The following is a 17,448-nucleotide window of genomic DNA, read 5'->3' as shown; positions in this document are numbered from 1 at the left end:
TATTGAAAAGTAGACAATGTGCACAAATTGGGGCTTGGTGCCTTTAGGCTTTTGAACTGGCGTCCTGGCCAGCTGTGAGGAGACAGGATATCTTTAGCTCATTTATGTAACCAGAGCTGGCACCTCCTGGACACCAGGCCAGCTCCTCCACCCCCAGGTCCTAGCACCTTGTTGTCAAATGCTCTTCCATCTTGGTGCCTCACAGAGTCCCCCAACAGGGACTCCAGAATGATCCCATGATGGTTTTAGTGACAGCAGAACAGTGCATGTGTCTGTCTGCTGGCGCTCCTCTCTGATGCCCCCGAGCTCCCAGCCCATGGCCCACACTAGCAGCCCTGGAGGGAGCCACCTGGAAGGGTCTCTCCACTAATGTCCTTCAATCTCCTCCTCAGCCAATGTCTGCTGAATCCCCTTTCAGCCATGAGCCCCCAGCACTGTTAGCAGGGCCACACAGCAGCAGGTGACCAAAGCACTCCTATTGGCCTGAGCTGAGCTGCCTCAGAACAGCACAGTCTGCTCCAGGACAGGGCAAAGCAGGGAGAGACAGGGCCTGAGCCCTCCCCACCCTTCAGGGCCCAGTTTCCTGTCAGAGTGGGTGGCTTTTCTCCACCTGGCATGGGCTCCATCTGACCGAAGGGTTTTCCATTTTAATTTCCAGTTGCAGATCAAAACCGGTTCTAGAGCCTGCAGATCCCACCGGCAATTCTGTGACTTCATAGTAATTGCAAAAGGCAGCCGAGCACGTGGAGTGGAGCTGCCGTGATCATGACACTAAGGTATTGTGTCCAGCTAGAGCTCCCCACAGACCCTGGGAGAGCCCTGATTGGGGAGGGTTCCCCAATGTCCAGGTCAAATGAGGGTGATACAGGTTGCAAATTAATCTTCTCTCCTTGCCCCAGACGAGCTCCTGTGAGCAGTGGAACTTGCAGAGGGTATTAAGGGGACAACAGGCAGCTACGGGGGTGGGGAGGACCACTCTGGGTAAGAGGGATGGAGTGATCTGCCGCCTCTGGGGAGCTAGAGCCAGGGTGGTCACACCTGGTTCTCTGGCCTGGGCTTAACCTGGTTTTCAGAGCACTTGAGCTGGCCATCGCCCCAATGCTCACAGGGCCATGTGGTATGACAGGCTCCAGAGCACGGCCAGGGGCGGTATGCAAAAGGCCACTGCAGAGGCCAGGCCTGACAGTGTGACCCAGAACTTCACTTACCACATCAGAATTAAAATAAAGCAACAGTATTTGAACCTGAGAGCAGACACTTACAGTGCCACCCCATGGTTCTGGTCCCCAAAGTAGAAAACCAGACCTTGTCCATCAACTTGGATCCACTAAGAGCAGTTGTTACCCCTTGAGATTTGCTCAGCGGGTGCTTGTGGGCAGCCCCAAGCTGAGCGAACCTCAGACTCCCGGACTTGAGCAATCCTCCTGCCTCAGCCTCCCAAGTAACTGGGATTATAGATGCCACTACACCCAACTAGTATTTCTACTTTTAGTAAAGACAGGGTCTCAGGCTGGTCTTGAACTCCTGAGCTCAAGGGATCCTTCCTCCTCAGCTCCCAGAGTGCTGGGATTATAGGCATAAGCCACTGTGCCCAGCTGATTATTTTTTCTTTCACAGCCTAATTGTTTGTATTACTAGTCAGAATGAACTGCTGTGACCCATCAGAGTGACTCTGGCAGGTACATCTGCCTGTATAGGCTCTGCTCTGGCCAGTCCTTGGGGTGGGGTGTCAGGGGCGGCCCAGAGAGAAGCATGCACACCCCAGGGCCTTGTCCCAGAGCCAGGGTGAGGATGCAGGTGTGACACCCAGAGTGACTTGGAGTGAACGGCAGGGCCTGAGTGGGGCCCCAGGATGTCCTGGCCTGCCCTGGCCTTGGGGCTGCCTGAGTAGGCACCCAGAGCCTCTGCATGTGGGGCTGCTGTGCAGGCCCTGAGCACAAGGGTGCTGGGTTCTCCGTGGGAGGCAGTGATGCTCCTTTCCGCCCCTTCCCTCTCTCTGAGCTTCTCTGTCTTTTATTCTTGTTGACATTCATGTCCACTCTGCAAGGGGCCTTTGGGTCATCCCTGGGAAGCTGGGTGTTGTGGGAACTTGAGCGCTGAGACAGAGACCCACATCAGTTCCTCCACAACTGCTGGCCTGACCAGCCTCTCTGCACCCCATCCTTGTGCCTCTCCCAATACGTGGCCTCTGCTCTGGGTCACAGGCAGGACAGAAGTGGCCCTGGGTAAGACACACCTTCATCCCTAGAAGTACTGATAGATCAGGACCACAGACTAGAGTGGACAGCAGGATGAGGCCCTGCTCCTGAAGCCAAATGGCTCTGCTTTCAAAAGATTTCACCTTCAGGGAAAGACATGATACCAGACTCACCTGCACGCACCACAGACTGCAATGTAGGGTAGGTTCTCTGGTGAGTGACTAGACCAGAGAGAGTGGTTTACACTAATTGTAAATCACTCTCTCATATAAATGGGGTCCTGTTGGGTTGGGAAGAGTGATCCTAAGACTATCATTTCTAACTGTGGCTCTGCCAACCTTAGCAGGTGGGTCCTACTCATAGTACAATGAGGCTGCCAAGTTCCAGTACTCACATTCCACTCTAGCCAGCAGAAAAGGAGAAGAGAAGAGCTGGGCCCCTCCTTTCATGGACATCCTTGTGGCTGGAACTTAGTTTAATGGACATGCATGTTGTAATGGAGGTGGGAAGTATAGTCTTTGTACAGAATGGCCATGTGCTCAGCTGGAGGTGGGAGGAACTATTACTCAAAGATCTTAATTCTTTCTGATTCCTTTCAGATCCTACAGTCAGCAATAACTTGACCCAGGGAGAGGCACCAGTATTCTTAGATGTCTCAAGCTCTGTCCCCTCTGCGGCAGGTAGGCTGGCTGCAGTGATGGGGAGAAGGCTGGGCCCCCACAGCCCACAGAGCAAAGCCACCCATGTGGCAGCCTGGTGTGAGTCCTGTGGCCTTGGCCTTGGGCTCTGTGTCTCATGGGCCTGCCTGGGATAGGGCCGTTTGGGTAAAAGGGACTGGGCTGCCTCTGGTCCCTGCAGGTCTCCCAGCTATTAGGTGGTCTTCATGCTCATCAGAGGTGGCAAGACCTTCAGGGTGGGGAGCCCCAGAAACACCCTTCTCCAGGGATCTGAAAGGCTCACACCTCACTCCGCCCCCCACCCCACAGCATCCTATGGTGACCCCCTGAGCTAGGTCCTTGAGCAGTGCCAGCTCCTCTGCAGAATGGTTCTGAGCGCAGCAGGCCTCACCCCAAGAGAACACGCCTAGGAGTGGGGTTGCAGTGTGTAGGCTGGACGATCCTGGCCCCTTCCTGGGCTGCTTGAGCACCCTTGGGTTGCAGTGTGTAGGCTGGACGATCCTGGCCCCTTCCTGGGCTGCTTGAGCACCCTTGGTCCCCCTAGGGCCCTGCCCAACCCAGCACACAGGGAGGGCCCTGGGTGGGTACCCAGTAGAAGGTGGAAGGTGGGACACCACCCCTTCCACCCATTACTTTAACCCATGTCTGCCTCTTGTCACAAAGAATTAAATCCATAATCAGAACATGGAAGAGGCCCCTGCAATTTGGCCCATCAGCACCATGCCGGCCATTAGCCGGCTGCATGGGGGCATTAATCTCGTCATCTCTCTCTGGTCTCAATGAATTGTGATAAAAATGTCAAACAATTAGATTATATTGGCCAACAGCACCGGTGTGATTGAGTAGCAAGGCCGGGCACGTCCCTTGAATCACCCTGACAAAGGGAGACGGCTCCACGCCGTGATAAATCCCCCACAGAGCTGCTGGCAAGGGCTGCCAGGAGGTCAGCCCCAGGCGGGCCAGCGAGCCAGGTGTCCCATGGGAAACCTGCCACTCTCAGGCCCTCGGGAAGCTGAGGAGTGAGGCAGGCAGGTAGTCCCTGGGGACAAGACACTAAGACCAGGGGCCCAGGCCCCTCTGAGTCTGCAGAGCCACAAGCTTGACACAGAAGGGCAGGCGGGGTTCTCAGAGGGTGCAGTTTGAACCCCTGTCCCACTCTGCAACCACAGAGGGGAAGGAGGCCAGAGCTGGGGAGGGGTCCTGCAGTGGCCACTTTGCCAATGCTCAGCCTGGCCTGCCCTTCCCAGGAACCACGGCTGCCTTTTTTTTTTTTTTTAATAAGGGTGAAGATGCATTGAAAATTGATTTCTCTGTTAGAAATGGGATAATTAAAATGGTTGTTTCTATCTTCATCATCGTCATAATAAAATGAGGAGACAGTAGGGTTACGCATGGCGTGGAGAAGCACCGAGAGGCTTAATGCACAGCAGCGGTAATTGAATACAAATGGCCTCTCCTGAAGTTGCTGAGTTATATTTCAGAGATATGGGATAATGATGCCATTTAATCATTTTTACAAGATATAAAATTACTGGCTTCTCTAGGAAGATCATTAAGGAAAACAATTGTTCACAGCAATTGAAAATAGAGTTTTAATTATTTAATATAGAATTATTTAAACTATTAGAGATCAGTGTTGGATGAAGTAACTTAATAGAAATTTATACACAAGCATTTGTGAACATTTTAATTTTATTAACCCACCTGATTCCTTAATCCAAATCAATCTGGAAGGCCTCATTGAGCTGTGATTGGGAATTCACTGCTCAGAGCTGCTGGGGATGTGGACTTGCCCTCCAAGGTCAAGGGGTGGCCAGGCCTCGCATGGAGGCACAGATGGGTCATCTCACTTGGGAATTCCAGGAGAGGTTCTGGAAGAGATGTGGCCCGTGGGCCTCCTCTGAGCTGCAGAGGAGGAGGGGGGAGAGGAGAAGGAGCAGCGGGGAGGGACCCTGGGGACCATGGCATAGGGCAGGTACCTGGGCGATGCTGTCTCCCAGATGGAGGGAGGGGCCAGCTTAAGTTCTGGCACAGTGCATGGCCGGTGCTCTTCACCTGCCCGTCAACCCTTCCCAGGTGGGAGTTTTGGGGGCCCACCCTGCTTTGTACCCAGGGCCTCCAGCCCCCTGTGCTGGGACCTCTGTCTGTCCTGCCCACCCTCATGCCCAGAAACATCTCAAGGGTATATGGTGCCTCTTTACAAAGGGTTACAATGTGAAACTTGAATGAAAAGTCCTTTCCTGTTGAATGAAACTCTAGTTAGTCACTGTGGACGCAGGAAAAGCAGCTGCCTCCCAGCAGCCTGGGGTGTGGCCGCAAGGGCTGCTTGCTGCTCCTGTTCCTTTGGTTACTTTGTTGGTATTTAAAACATTTTCTTTAATAAGACATATTATTTAATTGCTTATTTCAAAGATAAAGAAAATTTCCAAGACATAAATTAAGAAAATAAGTGGACATCTTGGAGAGGTGGCTGATGGTAAGGATTGAGCTCCTCGGGCCAGGCGTGTCACTGCGGGTGGCCTGGGCACAGCGGGGTTCGTAGATGTGTGGGTTGGAGGCTGCCAGAGTCCTGGGGCCATAAGGAGCCCCTGACACCCAGTCTGCTGGGAAGACACACCTGGGGCCTCCAGCCTGGGCCCTGGAGTGAGTTGTTTAAAGTCAGGGTCTGGAATCCCAGGCTGGTCCCTCACTTGGGTACTGGTCAGTCGGACCCGAGGCCAGGAACGGCGGGATGGCACCTGCTGGACCCCTGTTCCTCAAGCCAGGCATCCTCACTGGCTTGCAGGTTCCCTGCCAGGCTGCCCTCCCACAGAGGGCAGTCCACCACGCAAATTATCACCAATAAATTCCAAGTGATCTTTTTTCTTCATATAGTTTTTAGGGTTACATAAATTTCACCTATGCAATTTTTTTATGCTTGAATATATTACAGAATGCCACTTCTGTTACGGAAGCTAATTGATAACGTGATTTGTTATGTTGCCGGGACATAATTCAGAAAGTTATTTTAAAGCCTTTGATGCATGGAACAGCACTCAGTGTTTAATATTTCTCACATGAGCAGACACAGTGCAAGGTAAAAAATGGGATTCCGCGCGGATGACATATTTCCAGAAGCTTTTATTCTTGTTGTTTGGGTGTGTGCCAACATCTTTCTAGAAGAAAGCTCATATTTCCAATGCTGCTCTGATTTGAATTTATTTCCAGGTCATTACCTTTTTTAAAAAATTAGAACGAATATGTGTATATACAGTATTTGAAAAAAGAAAAATAAAACAAAAAAGGGGGAAATCATATACAGCCTTTTAACATTATCAAAGATGCATATTTAAATCTGTCCCTGTCAAATTATAGATTCACAGGAAGTTGCCAAAATAGTACATAGAGCACCCTGCAGCCCCCACCTTCCCAAAGGTGACATTTGACACAGCGATCAGAGCCAGGGTGTGACACTGGCAAGCCAGCCTTCAGACTGTGTTGTTCTGGCTGTGCTGGACAGGTGCATGGACATGTATGCATGGACATGCATGTCTGGGCAGCTGTACCTCATGTGAAGTTCCATGTAGCTGAAGACCTGGAAACACATGTCCCTTGTGTTACCCACTCCTCCCTTGTCCTGTGCGTCCTTGTACGTCAACGCAGATCAGATCATCCCTGGGGACTTGCCACTGTGGGAGTTCTCTGTCACCCTGAGGCCCACCCAGTTGTGCTGAAGTCCATGTGTTGTCACTGCTGACTGGTGTCCTGCCCCATGAACCCACTGAGGGACACTTGTGTTGTTTCCACTATTTTGCTATTTTGCATATAGCTGCTATAAACACTCAAGTACGTGTATGTGGTGTGTATGGATGTAACTTTCCACTCTCTGGGATAAATAGCAGGGGTGCATTGCTGGGTCGTGGAGTAGTTTTACGAGAAATTGCTGCATGGCTCCCAGAGAGGCGGCACAACCCCACAGTCCCATGGGAGACCCAGTTTCTCAGCCTTTTCACCAGGATTTCATGTTGTTGCTACTTAAAACCCCCCATTGTTGCACTGTGTCTGCTGCAGCCTTCTCTCATGGTGTCCGTGTCAGAGACTCGAGCTTATTGGTACTGCACTTGGGCTGCATGTCCTGACTTTGGGGTCTTGATTCTTGCCCCTTGGGCACCCCAGTGTGGGTGTGGGCTCCAGGAATGTGCCCCAGGGGCAGAGTGGCCCTGCTGCCTTGCCCAGACCTGCAGAGGTTCCCTATGGAGGTCACCCACTCGCTTCACACGAGGGTCCCAGGCTGAGGGAGGAGAGAACCCGCGGGCACAGGCCATGGCTTGAAGCTTGGGCCCCTCTAGACTGTCCTTTGCCTATGGGGTGGCAGGGAAGGGAAGTCTGTAGGAGGCTCTGTGGCCTCATGGCTGGGGCAGGGCCACACAGCACCCTCACAGACCAGTGACCACTGATCACCCCCAACCAATCTGGGCACCCTAGGAGAATTGTGCTCACAATTCACAAAGATGATTTGAAAGAAACATCCCTTTCCCTAGGAGTCCTGGGTGCAGCAGCCCTGGAGGGCTGACGCTGAGAGGCTTGTCTGGAAGGAACTCCTGTCTTTCCATGTGTCTCTGGGAGGGCCCGCGCTGCCTGCTGGTGGATGGACTCAGCTGTCCAGTCTCCTGTCCTGTCCCAGGAGACTCTGTCGGCCCTGTGCTTGGACAGCTGAGGCTGGAGAATGGCTGGTTGGGGACTGCTTCACTTAGCCACCAAGACAGTGCTCATATCTTCAGGCAGGAGGTGTGGGGCCAGTGACGGGGGGGGGCTGTCGCCAGGAGTAGCCTTGGGTACCAGACACCACACCTCAAAGACACATTTTATTGTTTACTAAAACACTCAAGTCAAAAATAAATTCATAGTCCTAACAATTTCACTATTCTGAGTAGAACACACGCTGCAGGCAGAGTGCAGAGAGGGGCTGTCCACTGGGGTAGAGGCCATAGGGGAAAAGGCCCTGGCAGCCTCACGGGAGGGGAAGTTACCCCCGCCCCAGGAACAGTCATGGCTCCACCATGATGACCACAAGATGCACGCAGGGCAGGGCGGAGTTCTGGGGTGCGCCCAGCCACCTGGCTGCTCCCCAGGAAGCAGGTAGACTTGGGTGGGCCACGGGGTTCTTAGGGCAGAGCCACAGGCAGAGGGAAGCGTGGAGGTGCCAGGGCCATCAGGTGGGACCAGGCCCCAGGCCCCAGGCTACCCAATGGCTTGGTGCGGCAGCCCGTAGAGGACCAAGTTGAGGGCGGTGGGGAGCCGCTCTGGGCTTGGCAGAGGCAGCTGGATGATCGGCACCTTGTCCTTCGAGGTGTGAGGCACTGCGTCTGGGGAGAGTGGGATAGTGGCGGTAAGGCCCAAGCTGCCAGGCACAGATGTCCAGCCCACCAGGACGTCCAGCCTGACCAGGAGAGCTGAGGGGTAGGTGCAATGGTGCCAGGGTGCCATGAGTACCCCAAACAGAGGCGACTACCCTACTCACTCATTCATTCATTCATTCATTCACTTGCTCATCCATTCAGTCACACAATCACTCATTTACTCTTTCACTCACTCAGTCACTCACTCATTCATTCATTCACTCATTCACTCACTTCTTCATTCACTCATTCATTCATTCACCCACTCATTCACTTGCTCACTCACTCATTCACCCAGGCATTTACTCTCTCATTCACTCTTATTCACTACAGGAGCACTGAATTACATGGACACCACATCCCAGGCATTGTGGATCACATGACTTTTTAAATGTTAAACTCCTCTGGAGTCATGTATATTGAAGATTTCATAATTTTAAATCATCCTGGGATAAATCTTTCTTAGTTATGGTAGATTACTCCTCTAAAGGACTGCTAAATGCTATTACTTGGTGTTTTATTTACTATTTTTCACCAGCATCAATGTGTTAGATTTATCTGGACTTTCCTTTCTCCTCTGTTGCCACAATTTCCCATTAAGCTCTGTTTACTCTGAAAGGTGAGAGGGTGTGTTTGAGGACCAATTACATCCCGTGTCCCTGCCCAGGGCTCTCCCCTAAGAGGTTATGCAGTGGACGGCCCTGGGCATTGAAAGACGTCAGACAGGATGACATCCGGGGTGATCACGGTGGCTACAACAGGACCTGCCTGCCAGTGTGGGAATTCACTGTCCTGGAGCTTTCTTTTCTTGCCTAGGCATGGGCCTAGGGTGACCCAGCTGGCATACTGTGGCCTCCAGGCTGCCCAGCTCAGGTGGCCAACACTCACCAGTCCTTGCTCTGGGAAAAGGGGTTAGCACAGGTGTCACTGGGATTTTCCCATCTGTACCTTTGGAATTTGGCATTTGTATGACTTGTTTAAAGAGGAATTAGCAGTCCTAATGACTGGAGTGGTTTTCCCTGAGGGCTGGGGGGCCAGAGTTCCCTGTAGGCCCCTGTGTGTACCAGGCTGCACCTGCAGAGACTGTGTACAGGCAGGAGGCTCCTGGGCTGGAGCAAGCTCACCCCCTGTCTGGCTCTCATGCCTTAGAATCTGGTCTCCTCAGTAGAAATGGGGACACAAAGTGATGCCAAAAGAAAGCTGGCATTCTCTGCCCTACCTTGGCTAACTACTCCATGGCCTCCCATCTTCTGGAGGAGACGGACCACAGCCCCGATCGGCTTGCCCAAGGCTAACATATCTGGGGAAGAAACATCCCTTTAGACAGGTGTGGACACCCCGGCAGGCTGGGGGTGCCTGGCGCCCACTCACTCTCCCACAGGACGCTGGCTCGCAGGGCGTTGTCTTGCAGCGACGCTGGCCACTGGTTTGCTGTGATGCTCTTGACTCCTGCCAGGCTCAGGAGGATGGCAGTCTCAACGGGCACCTCCAAAGACAGCTGGGATGTGCTGTGAGGACCCAGCTCCTGTGGGCTGCATCCAGGACTGGCCGCACCTCCCCCAGCCCTTCCAGTCCACAGCCCTGACTTCATGGCCAGCTGGAATGCATGTTTGGACCAATGGCTTCACCATCAAATGCCATTTAATAAGACATGGCATCTCAGAGAGCTGCTGAATCCTGGGCACTCCCAGCCATGGGAGCAAGCAAGTGCTGGCCCAGCTCCTGCCCCTCTGCCCTCTGCCCTCCACCCAACCCCAGCAGGACCTAGCTCTGAGCTGCAGCCAAGCCAGGGGCTTCTGGAGCTGGAGCAGCCCCTCCACCCGCCCAACACAGCCCCTGCCCTGTGGGCTTTTCCTGGGACTCAGGGCAATAGTCCTTCCCCCAGCTTCCCCCAGCTTCCCCCAGCGGGAACAAGTCCCTCACTGGCAGGCCAATGCCCCTGGCACCTCTTGTCCTCTGAGCCATCCCTGTGCTGCCGTGTGCTTTCATAGGGCCATGTCAGGTCCAATAGGATCATCATGTGGCACTCTGCAGGACACGGAGAGGCCAGCTCAGCAGCTGTAGGGCCATGGGGGTGTCCTGGGCCTTGTGTACCTTGGCCAATTAGCTTGAGGCTCAAGCCACTTCCAGGGACCCACTAGCCACTGTGGACACATGACCTGACCAGCTGCAGGAGTCCTCACAGCATCCTCCACACCACAGTGTCAGGCAGCTGGGAGTGGCCAGAGACCCACTCAGACCTTCATGTATCTCCCCTACACAGCAGTGGGGTCTTGGCTCTATTATGCCTGGAAACTTCCAACACTACACATTGATGAGGTGTTTGAGATGCACCAGTGCCACAGAGGGTGGCCACGGAGGGAGGCCACGAATATGGCCCCCACCTGCTGCTGGAAGAGCTGCCACCTGCATGCTGTGATCAAGGTTGGAGTGCACAGGAATGCAGTCCTCCCTGGCCAGCTTTGCTGACCAAAACAGGAGCTGATGTTCTAAGGCAACGCTAGGTGTGATTGTCTGCCATGAGCACCCACAGATGCAGAGGGGACAGCTGTCCACTTCCCTCCATCTGCTGAGGTAAGGCTGTGGGTCTGTTTCCACAGACGTCTGGCTGTGCAGGGACAGGGCTAGTAGGATATAGCAAGGCCTCTGGCAAGGCCTCCATGCCTGCACATAGCCTTGGGAACTTAGGAATTTCCTCTGCTTCACTCACCATCATACTTGGAACTAAACTTCCAAAGGAGGCCTGTTTCTGGTTCTACCTGGGGCAAGGGGTCAGCTTCCAGGTACCTCTGCAGCCAAGGACCAGGAGATATTCTTATAGATGGGCTGGGTGTCTGCCCAGTGCTGGCCTCAGGCCAACAGGGGCTGGGAGGAGACCTGGGCTCCTGGGGAGAGTGCTGGGTGTGGGGACTGTAACCTCAGAGACAAGTGTCTACATGCTCACTGGGCTGCCACTGACGGGGCCCACATAACTCCAAAAGGACAGACATCCCCCATTGACCCTTGCAAAGGCCAGCAGGGTGGGCACCCTGGGTACACACCCACCCTGTGGGTCCGTAGTTGTGGGCACCAAGGCAGGAGGGCAGCCTTCCTACAGGCAGAACCACAGCTGCCAGCCCTTTTGCACATCTGAGTGACCTGTGCCTGAGGCCCCAGGCAGCCTGCGGTCTGCGACCATGCCCGCCTCTTGGGCACAGGAGTGTATGTGGGGGGGCATGTGCCCACACGCCCCGGGCTCGTGACAGTGGGTGGCCGGCGCCTGTTGCTGCTGCTCCTGCCATGTCGCCTCCTGCCAGAGCCCTGTCCTCAAGCTGGCTGGGCTGTGGCTGCCCAGGCCATGGCAGGGACACCTGGCAGCCCCCTCCTGTCAGTGGATGGTGGACAGGGAAGGCGTGTGATGAGCACCCACATTTAGACAAGAAGGGCTCTGCAAGGAGAGGCCATGTTTCTAGTATGTTCTAGAAAAGTCCTGGCGGGGTAACCTGGTCTGAATTGGGATCTCTGAAAGACAGAGGACCAGAGAGTCAGAAGCCCCATGGTTGCTACATCTGGGTGGGCCACAAGGGGTGCAGAACCAGGCAGGGGAAGTCCCTCCTCAGACTCAGGGTGCAGCCAGAGAGGCCCAGGCTGGGGGAGTGGGTGAGCTGTGACTTGCTGAAGAGTTACTAGGTGACAGTGCCCCTGCTCTGTGCTCTGTGCAACTCCCTTGTGCCCACAGGTCCTGTGGGGGGTGTGGGATATGGAGAGGCTGCAGGCCAGTGAGGGATGAGGGGGTGTGGAGAGGCCATAGCTCACCCTGTAGGTTCATGGCCACCAGTCTGTCCACTAGTAGATGGGACAGGAGGTTCTTTGCTCCGTAGAAGAAGAAGCCACTGCAGCTGGCCAAGGCCTGCTCCCACTGCCCCTGGCTGAAGAGTAGGGATGGCCCCAGAGGGCAAAGGGCACTGTCAGCCTGACTAGAAGTGTCAGGCCTGCACCTGCACAGCACGCTGGTCCTACCAGGGCCACCTTCACTCCCTCTTCTGCCTTAGCCAGTGTGTTGCTGTGTCCCTGGCGCCCACAGCAGGCCGTCCACCGTGTTCCATATACTAAGGCCACTATGGAGGCTGATATGTGTGCACTCATCCTGAGAATGCCCCCCTGTCCCAAACATACCCATCTCGCAGGTGGTGCTAGGTCTAAAAGGTGCTAGAATGGACCTTCCTTATGACCAAGTATGCTGAGGTCCTCATGGCACCCAGCAATCCAGACCAGGGTCCCCTCCCTCCATGCCTGTACCCCAACCCCTCTCCCTGCAGCCCAACCCTGCCCCTACCCTTCCCTGACCACACCTGTCCCCCCTGACAGCACCTATCCCTGTGTACCCTGCCCTGTGCCTGTGCACACCGAGGCACGGAGACATGAGTGGGTCCCTATGGCAAGGACAACCCTCCTCTACCCCCGTCACCTCTGGGCACATCTACACCAACCAGACTCTGGGGCTTCAGGGCTCAACGAAGCCCACCATCCCTGGCAGGTCCTGCTGCTGGACCTGGTGCCAGTGAGTGACCGGGCCCAGGCGCCTGTCTGTGCTGTGAGCAGCTGGGCACCTGCTCGCAGCTGGAGAGAGGGGCTGGCTGCATTCCTGGTGCCTGGAGACCTGCCCACTCTAGCACCGGCTCCTGAGAACCCGAATCCAAACCTGGGAAAGTAACTTCTTCCCAGATGTCCCACCCATCTCGAAGTGAATGTTTCTTGGAATCGTTCCAAAATCTCCCGGGTTACATAGACAGGAGTCAGCATTTCTGGGAGAAGAGAAGTAGAGACAGACCTTGGGACTGGGCTCACCCCCACTACCTCCAACAGGCAGGGGTAGTGGGCATGGTTGCCACTGCCCCTCCCTGTGGGCCACCATGAAACACTCAGAAAAATGAAAACCGGGAGGCAAATTAAAGTATCTGGTGCAGCAAGGGACAGGCACAGGTTCAGATCTCTGGGCCGGGGTGGGGGCATCAGGCATGGCTTGGGGTCATTTTCCCATGACTAGGTGGGCAGGAGGGACTTCTGGGGTCTATACCCACCTGGGCCCTGGACCTCCTCGGGGGGGTCCACCACAACTGCACTTCAGTTAAGGACAGACAGGGACACAGGGCAGCTCGGGGCCCCAGGGGCTGGCAAAGGATACACTTGAAGCCGTCTGCGTCCACGACGATGCAGTCCGGGGGGATGGTCCGGTTGGTGCTGCCCTGCAACAGCACAGGGTCACTGTGGCCACCTGCATCCCCGGGCCACACAGGGGCTGCCCCACCTACCTTCCGGCCCCTCCTGGTCAGGTTCCTCTGCTTGAAGTCCCTGCCCTTGGTCTCCTTCTTCCCTGTGCCGCCATCTGCCGAGGACAGAGACACAGTAGGGTGCTCAGCAGTGGGAGAAGCTCAGCTTGACTGTGTGAATGTGCTGAATGTTTTGCTTTAAGGTGGTTAACTTCAGGTTACATGAACCTGCCCTCAATAAAAAAATAAGCAGTGTGCGCAATTTAATTTTGTTGTTGTTGTTGTTGAGACAGAGTCTCACTATGTCACCTTGGTCATAGGTTGGCGTCAGAGATCACAGCAACCTCAAACTCTTGGACTTACGCAATTCTCTTGCCTCAGTCTCCCAAGTAGCTGGGACTACAGGCACCTGCCACAACGCCTAGCTATTTTTTGTTTCAGTTATCATTGTTGTTTAGCTGGCCTGGGTTGGGTTCAAAATCACCATCCTTGTTATATAGGGCTGGGGCTGCAACCACTGTGCTACAAGTACTGAGCCCACAATTTAATTTTTGTCAAGTTGAGATGGCAATAATTTCTCAAGCATAGAGAAATTGAGGGTTCTCAAGGAAGGACCAGTCCCCACAGGCTCCTAGGCCCCCCTGCTGCCCATCTACATGCTACACGGGGCACTCACCAGTGTGCCTACCAAGGGGCCTTCTGACCAGACTCACAGCCTGCCCCTTCCTACACAGAATTGTTGCTATGGCTTGTGGACTCCCTTGGAGGCTCTGTGTAGAGTGCCTGCCTGAATAAGGGTACTTCCTCCTTTCCTTTCCACCCTAATGCCTTTTTCCTTTCTGTATGGGACAGCCTCCATGAGACAGCGAGTGACGGTGTGAACGGGCTCTCTGCCTATCCCGGCTTCACAGGCTGCCTCCAAAAGTACCACAGAGGGGCCTGCTGCAGATCAGGACAGGCCCTTCACCAGGACGAGGTGGTCCACACTGTCCCCGCTCACTGAACGTTTGCACGCTTGTCACCCGACGCTTCTGCCACACATGGACTGAGGCACTCACACCTTCGCTCTCCTGTGGTCAGCTCCTCTGTGACAGCAACAGGGCTTTAAGGTCACTGGGTGTGAAAGGGTCCTTTTATTTCTTTCTTGTGGACCAGCAGAGGGTGGGGGAGGGGGGGTGTGAGACCTGCCTCCAGAAGGATGGGTGGAGACATCTTCTTCCCCTTCCCTGTTTTTTTTTTTTTTTTTTTTTGAGACAGAGCCTCAAGCTGTCCCCCTGGGTAGAGTGCCATGGCATTACAGCTCACAGCAACCTCCAACTCCTGGGCTCAAGCGAGTCTCCTGCCTCTACCTCCCAAGTAGCTGGGACCACAGGCGCCCGCCACAACGCCCGGCTATTTTTTGGTTGCAGCCGTCATTGTTGTTTTTGGCGGGTCCGGGCTGGGGATTCGAACCCGCCACCTTAGGTGTACGTGGCTGGCGCCTTAGCCGGTTGAGCTATAGGCGCCGAGCCCCCTTCCCTGTTCTTAAAGAAGGTAAGACTGACATGATCTATTTCTTGAAAGTTTGGTAGAATTCAATGAAAAAATTGTAAAGCTGATATATTCTTTGTGGGAAGAGTTAAATCTATTAATTTCCTTTTTATTGGTTGTAAGACTGTTTAGGTTTTCTTTCCTTCTTGAGTCTGAAAGTGTTTTTTCCCTAGCACTTTGCCCGTTTCCCCAGGGTTTTAAACATGTTGATGTAAAGTTGTTTAGAATATTCTATTATCTTCTAAAACTGGATGCATCTTCAGATGTGCCACTTTTTTATTCCAAATATTGCTTATCTGTGGCTCATTTTGTTTTATCATCATGACAAAAATGTGTCACTTTATTAATTTTTTTAAAGAAACACAGTTTTTGTCATGGGGGCCTCTGTGCATCACTGACGCCTTTTTGCTGCCCTCCTCCCGTGCACCGTTTCCTGCCCTTCGCTCTCTCTGGGATCATTCTGCTCTAACTTCTTACACTGGGTACTGAGCTTTCAAATGTCTAACCCTTTTCCTTTCCTAATATAAAGATTTAAAGCTGAAATATCCAATCAGTTCTGCTTCACAGCATCCACATCCCACTAGCTTTTTTTGTTGTTGTTTATTTGTTTAGACAGTCTCACTATGTCGCCCTGGGGTTGAGTGCCATGGAGTCAGCTCATAGCAACCTCAAACTCTTGGGCTTAAGAGATTCTCTTGCCTCAGCCTCCCAAGTAGCTGGGACTACAGATGTCCACCACAATGCCCAGCTATTTTTTGTTGCAGTTGTCATTGTTGTTTAGCTGGCCTGGGGCGGGTTCGAACCTGCCAGCCTCGGTATATGTGGCTGGCGCTGTAACCACTGTGCTACAGGCACTGAGCCCACATCCTGCTAGTTTTAGACATGTCTGTGATCATGTCACTTCTGTGTCCCATGAGATGTACACGTGTTGCAGTGTAGACAAACCGTCTCCTGGTAACTGGTTTCTACCCTGGTCACTGGCAGTCTGAAATGCAGCAGCACTGCCATTCTGCTATGTGACTGTCTCATGTGTGCTTGAAAAAACCGTGAATTTTCAGCCACAGAGTTCCCCTCTCTGGTTCTGCTCTTTTGGTCAATCTGACCCACCAGTCATCTGGCTGGGTCAAGCCGTAGAACCAGCACAGCTCTAGCCGGCCCTCGTGGCTTCTACATCTGAGTCCCGACAGTGCTGCTGGTTGCAGATTAGGCCCCTGGCAGTGTCACTCCTTGTCAGTTCCTTTGCTCTCCGGCCCATGGGCCACACCTTCTGTCTGGCTATGTTTCCTGGACATGGCTTGTGACCAGCAGCCTTGTGTCCAGTCTGCCTTTCTTAATTTGTGACAGCAAGGGAGCAACTTCTCCTGTCTTGCTTTTTGATTTGTGTCTGTCCTGTTTTTCTATGTGTGTTTCTCCATTATTCACTTTTCAACACCTTGGCTTGAGGTAACTGGTTCGTTTGTTTTCCTAAGGCATCTTTCCTACTTTGTGGGTCTGAGACCTGTGCCTGCGGATAGTGGCTGTGCCCAGTGCTTTTCCACAGCTGTTTCCAGCCCAGACTCAGCAGCTCGAGGGTCTGAGAACGCTCCCGCACTGCGGACCTGCAGAACCCTTCCATTGTGGCCATGCAGTGATGCATTTAAAAAGACTTGTCACGGTTACCTGGCATTTTGGTTGCATTGTGGTGAGGGTTTGTATTTGTTTTTTGCTGCTATTAATAAATCAACACAAATACAGGGCCTTCATATGACATGAATCTTCCACCTTGCAGTTCTGGGGGTCAGGCGTCAAAATGGGGCCACAAAATGAAGGAGTTGGTGGAGCCGGCTCTCCTGAGAACTCAGGGAGGCCCCGCCCAGCACCTCGCCCGCCACCCAAGCCCCCACTCCCCATCTTCAGGTGGGCAGCGTGGCCTCCCAGGCTCCAGCCACCTTCCTGCTGCCCTTGTGTCAGGGCATTAGCATCACAAGGGGCCACCCAGATAATCGAGGATGATCTCCCCATCTCAAGGCCCTAATCATGTCTGCAAAGTCCCTTTTGCCATGCAGGGTCCCGAGGGTGGCGCTGTCCTCCCACCCACACTGCTGTGTGGGGTTCCTCGTCTGATGCAACTGCACTCTTTTGTCCCAACACTTAATAAGGGAAGCATGACAGATAGATACCCACGTAGAAAAAGGGATCATAAACTCTATGGCATGCCACGCACAAAACTCAGTTTCAGATGGTTAGATAAAAACGTGAAAGGCAAAAAAAAAAGATGTACTTAGAATATTCATAAGAAGATATCTTCATGATCTTGAGGTAAGAGAAGGTTAAAAAAAAAAAAGACCTGAAAAAAAAAAAAAAGACGAACCCAGAGCTGGCATCACACTCAGCAGAGCAGCCCATAAAGCTCTTCGTCTAAGGTCAGGAGTGAAGC

The 17,448-nt window shown here is 53.4% G+C and overlaps 1 protein-coding gene across 1 annotated transcript in view; it reads right to left on the bottom strand.

The window, feature by feature from the left end:
• Nucleotides 1–8,095: 8,095 nt before the first annotated feature.
• Nucleotides 8,096–17,448, bottom strand: part of CFAP46 (cilia and flagella associated protein 46) — a 116,351-nt gene continuing 106,998 nt past the window's right edge. The window contains 9 exon segments of the mRNA XM_023515629.1: nucleotides 8,096–8,220; nucleotides 9,473–9,553; nucleotides 9,625–9,761; nucleotides 10,200–10,281; nucleotides 12,049–12,161; nucleotides 12,935–13,037; nucleotides 13,314–13,349; nucleotides 13,418–13,478; nucleotides 13,545–13,618. Coding sequence (XP_023371397.1) covers nucleotides 8,096–8,220; nucleotides 9,473–9,553; nucleotides 9,625–9,761; nucleotides 10,200–10,281; nucleotides 12,049–12,161; nucleotides 12,935–13,037; nucleotides 13,314–13,349; nucleotides 13,418–13,478; nucleotides 13,545–13,618 — 812 coding nt within the window.

The sequence above is a fragment of the Otolemur garnettii genome, unplaced genomic scaffold (assembly GCF_000181295.1).
Source record: "Otolemur garnettii isolate 467f Iridium unplaced genomic scaffold, OtoGar3 scaffold00075, whole genome shotgun sequence".
NCBI classification, from domain to species: Eukaryota; Metazoa; Chordata; class Mammalia; order Primates; family Galagidae; genus Otolemur; species Otolemur garnettii.
The sequence above is the reverse complement of the archived record's forward strand: the minus strand, read 5'-3'. Positions and strand labels throughout refer to the sequence as shown.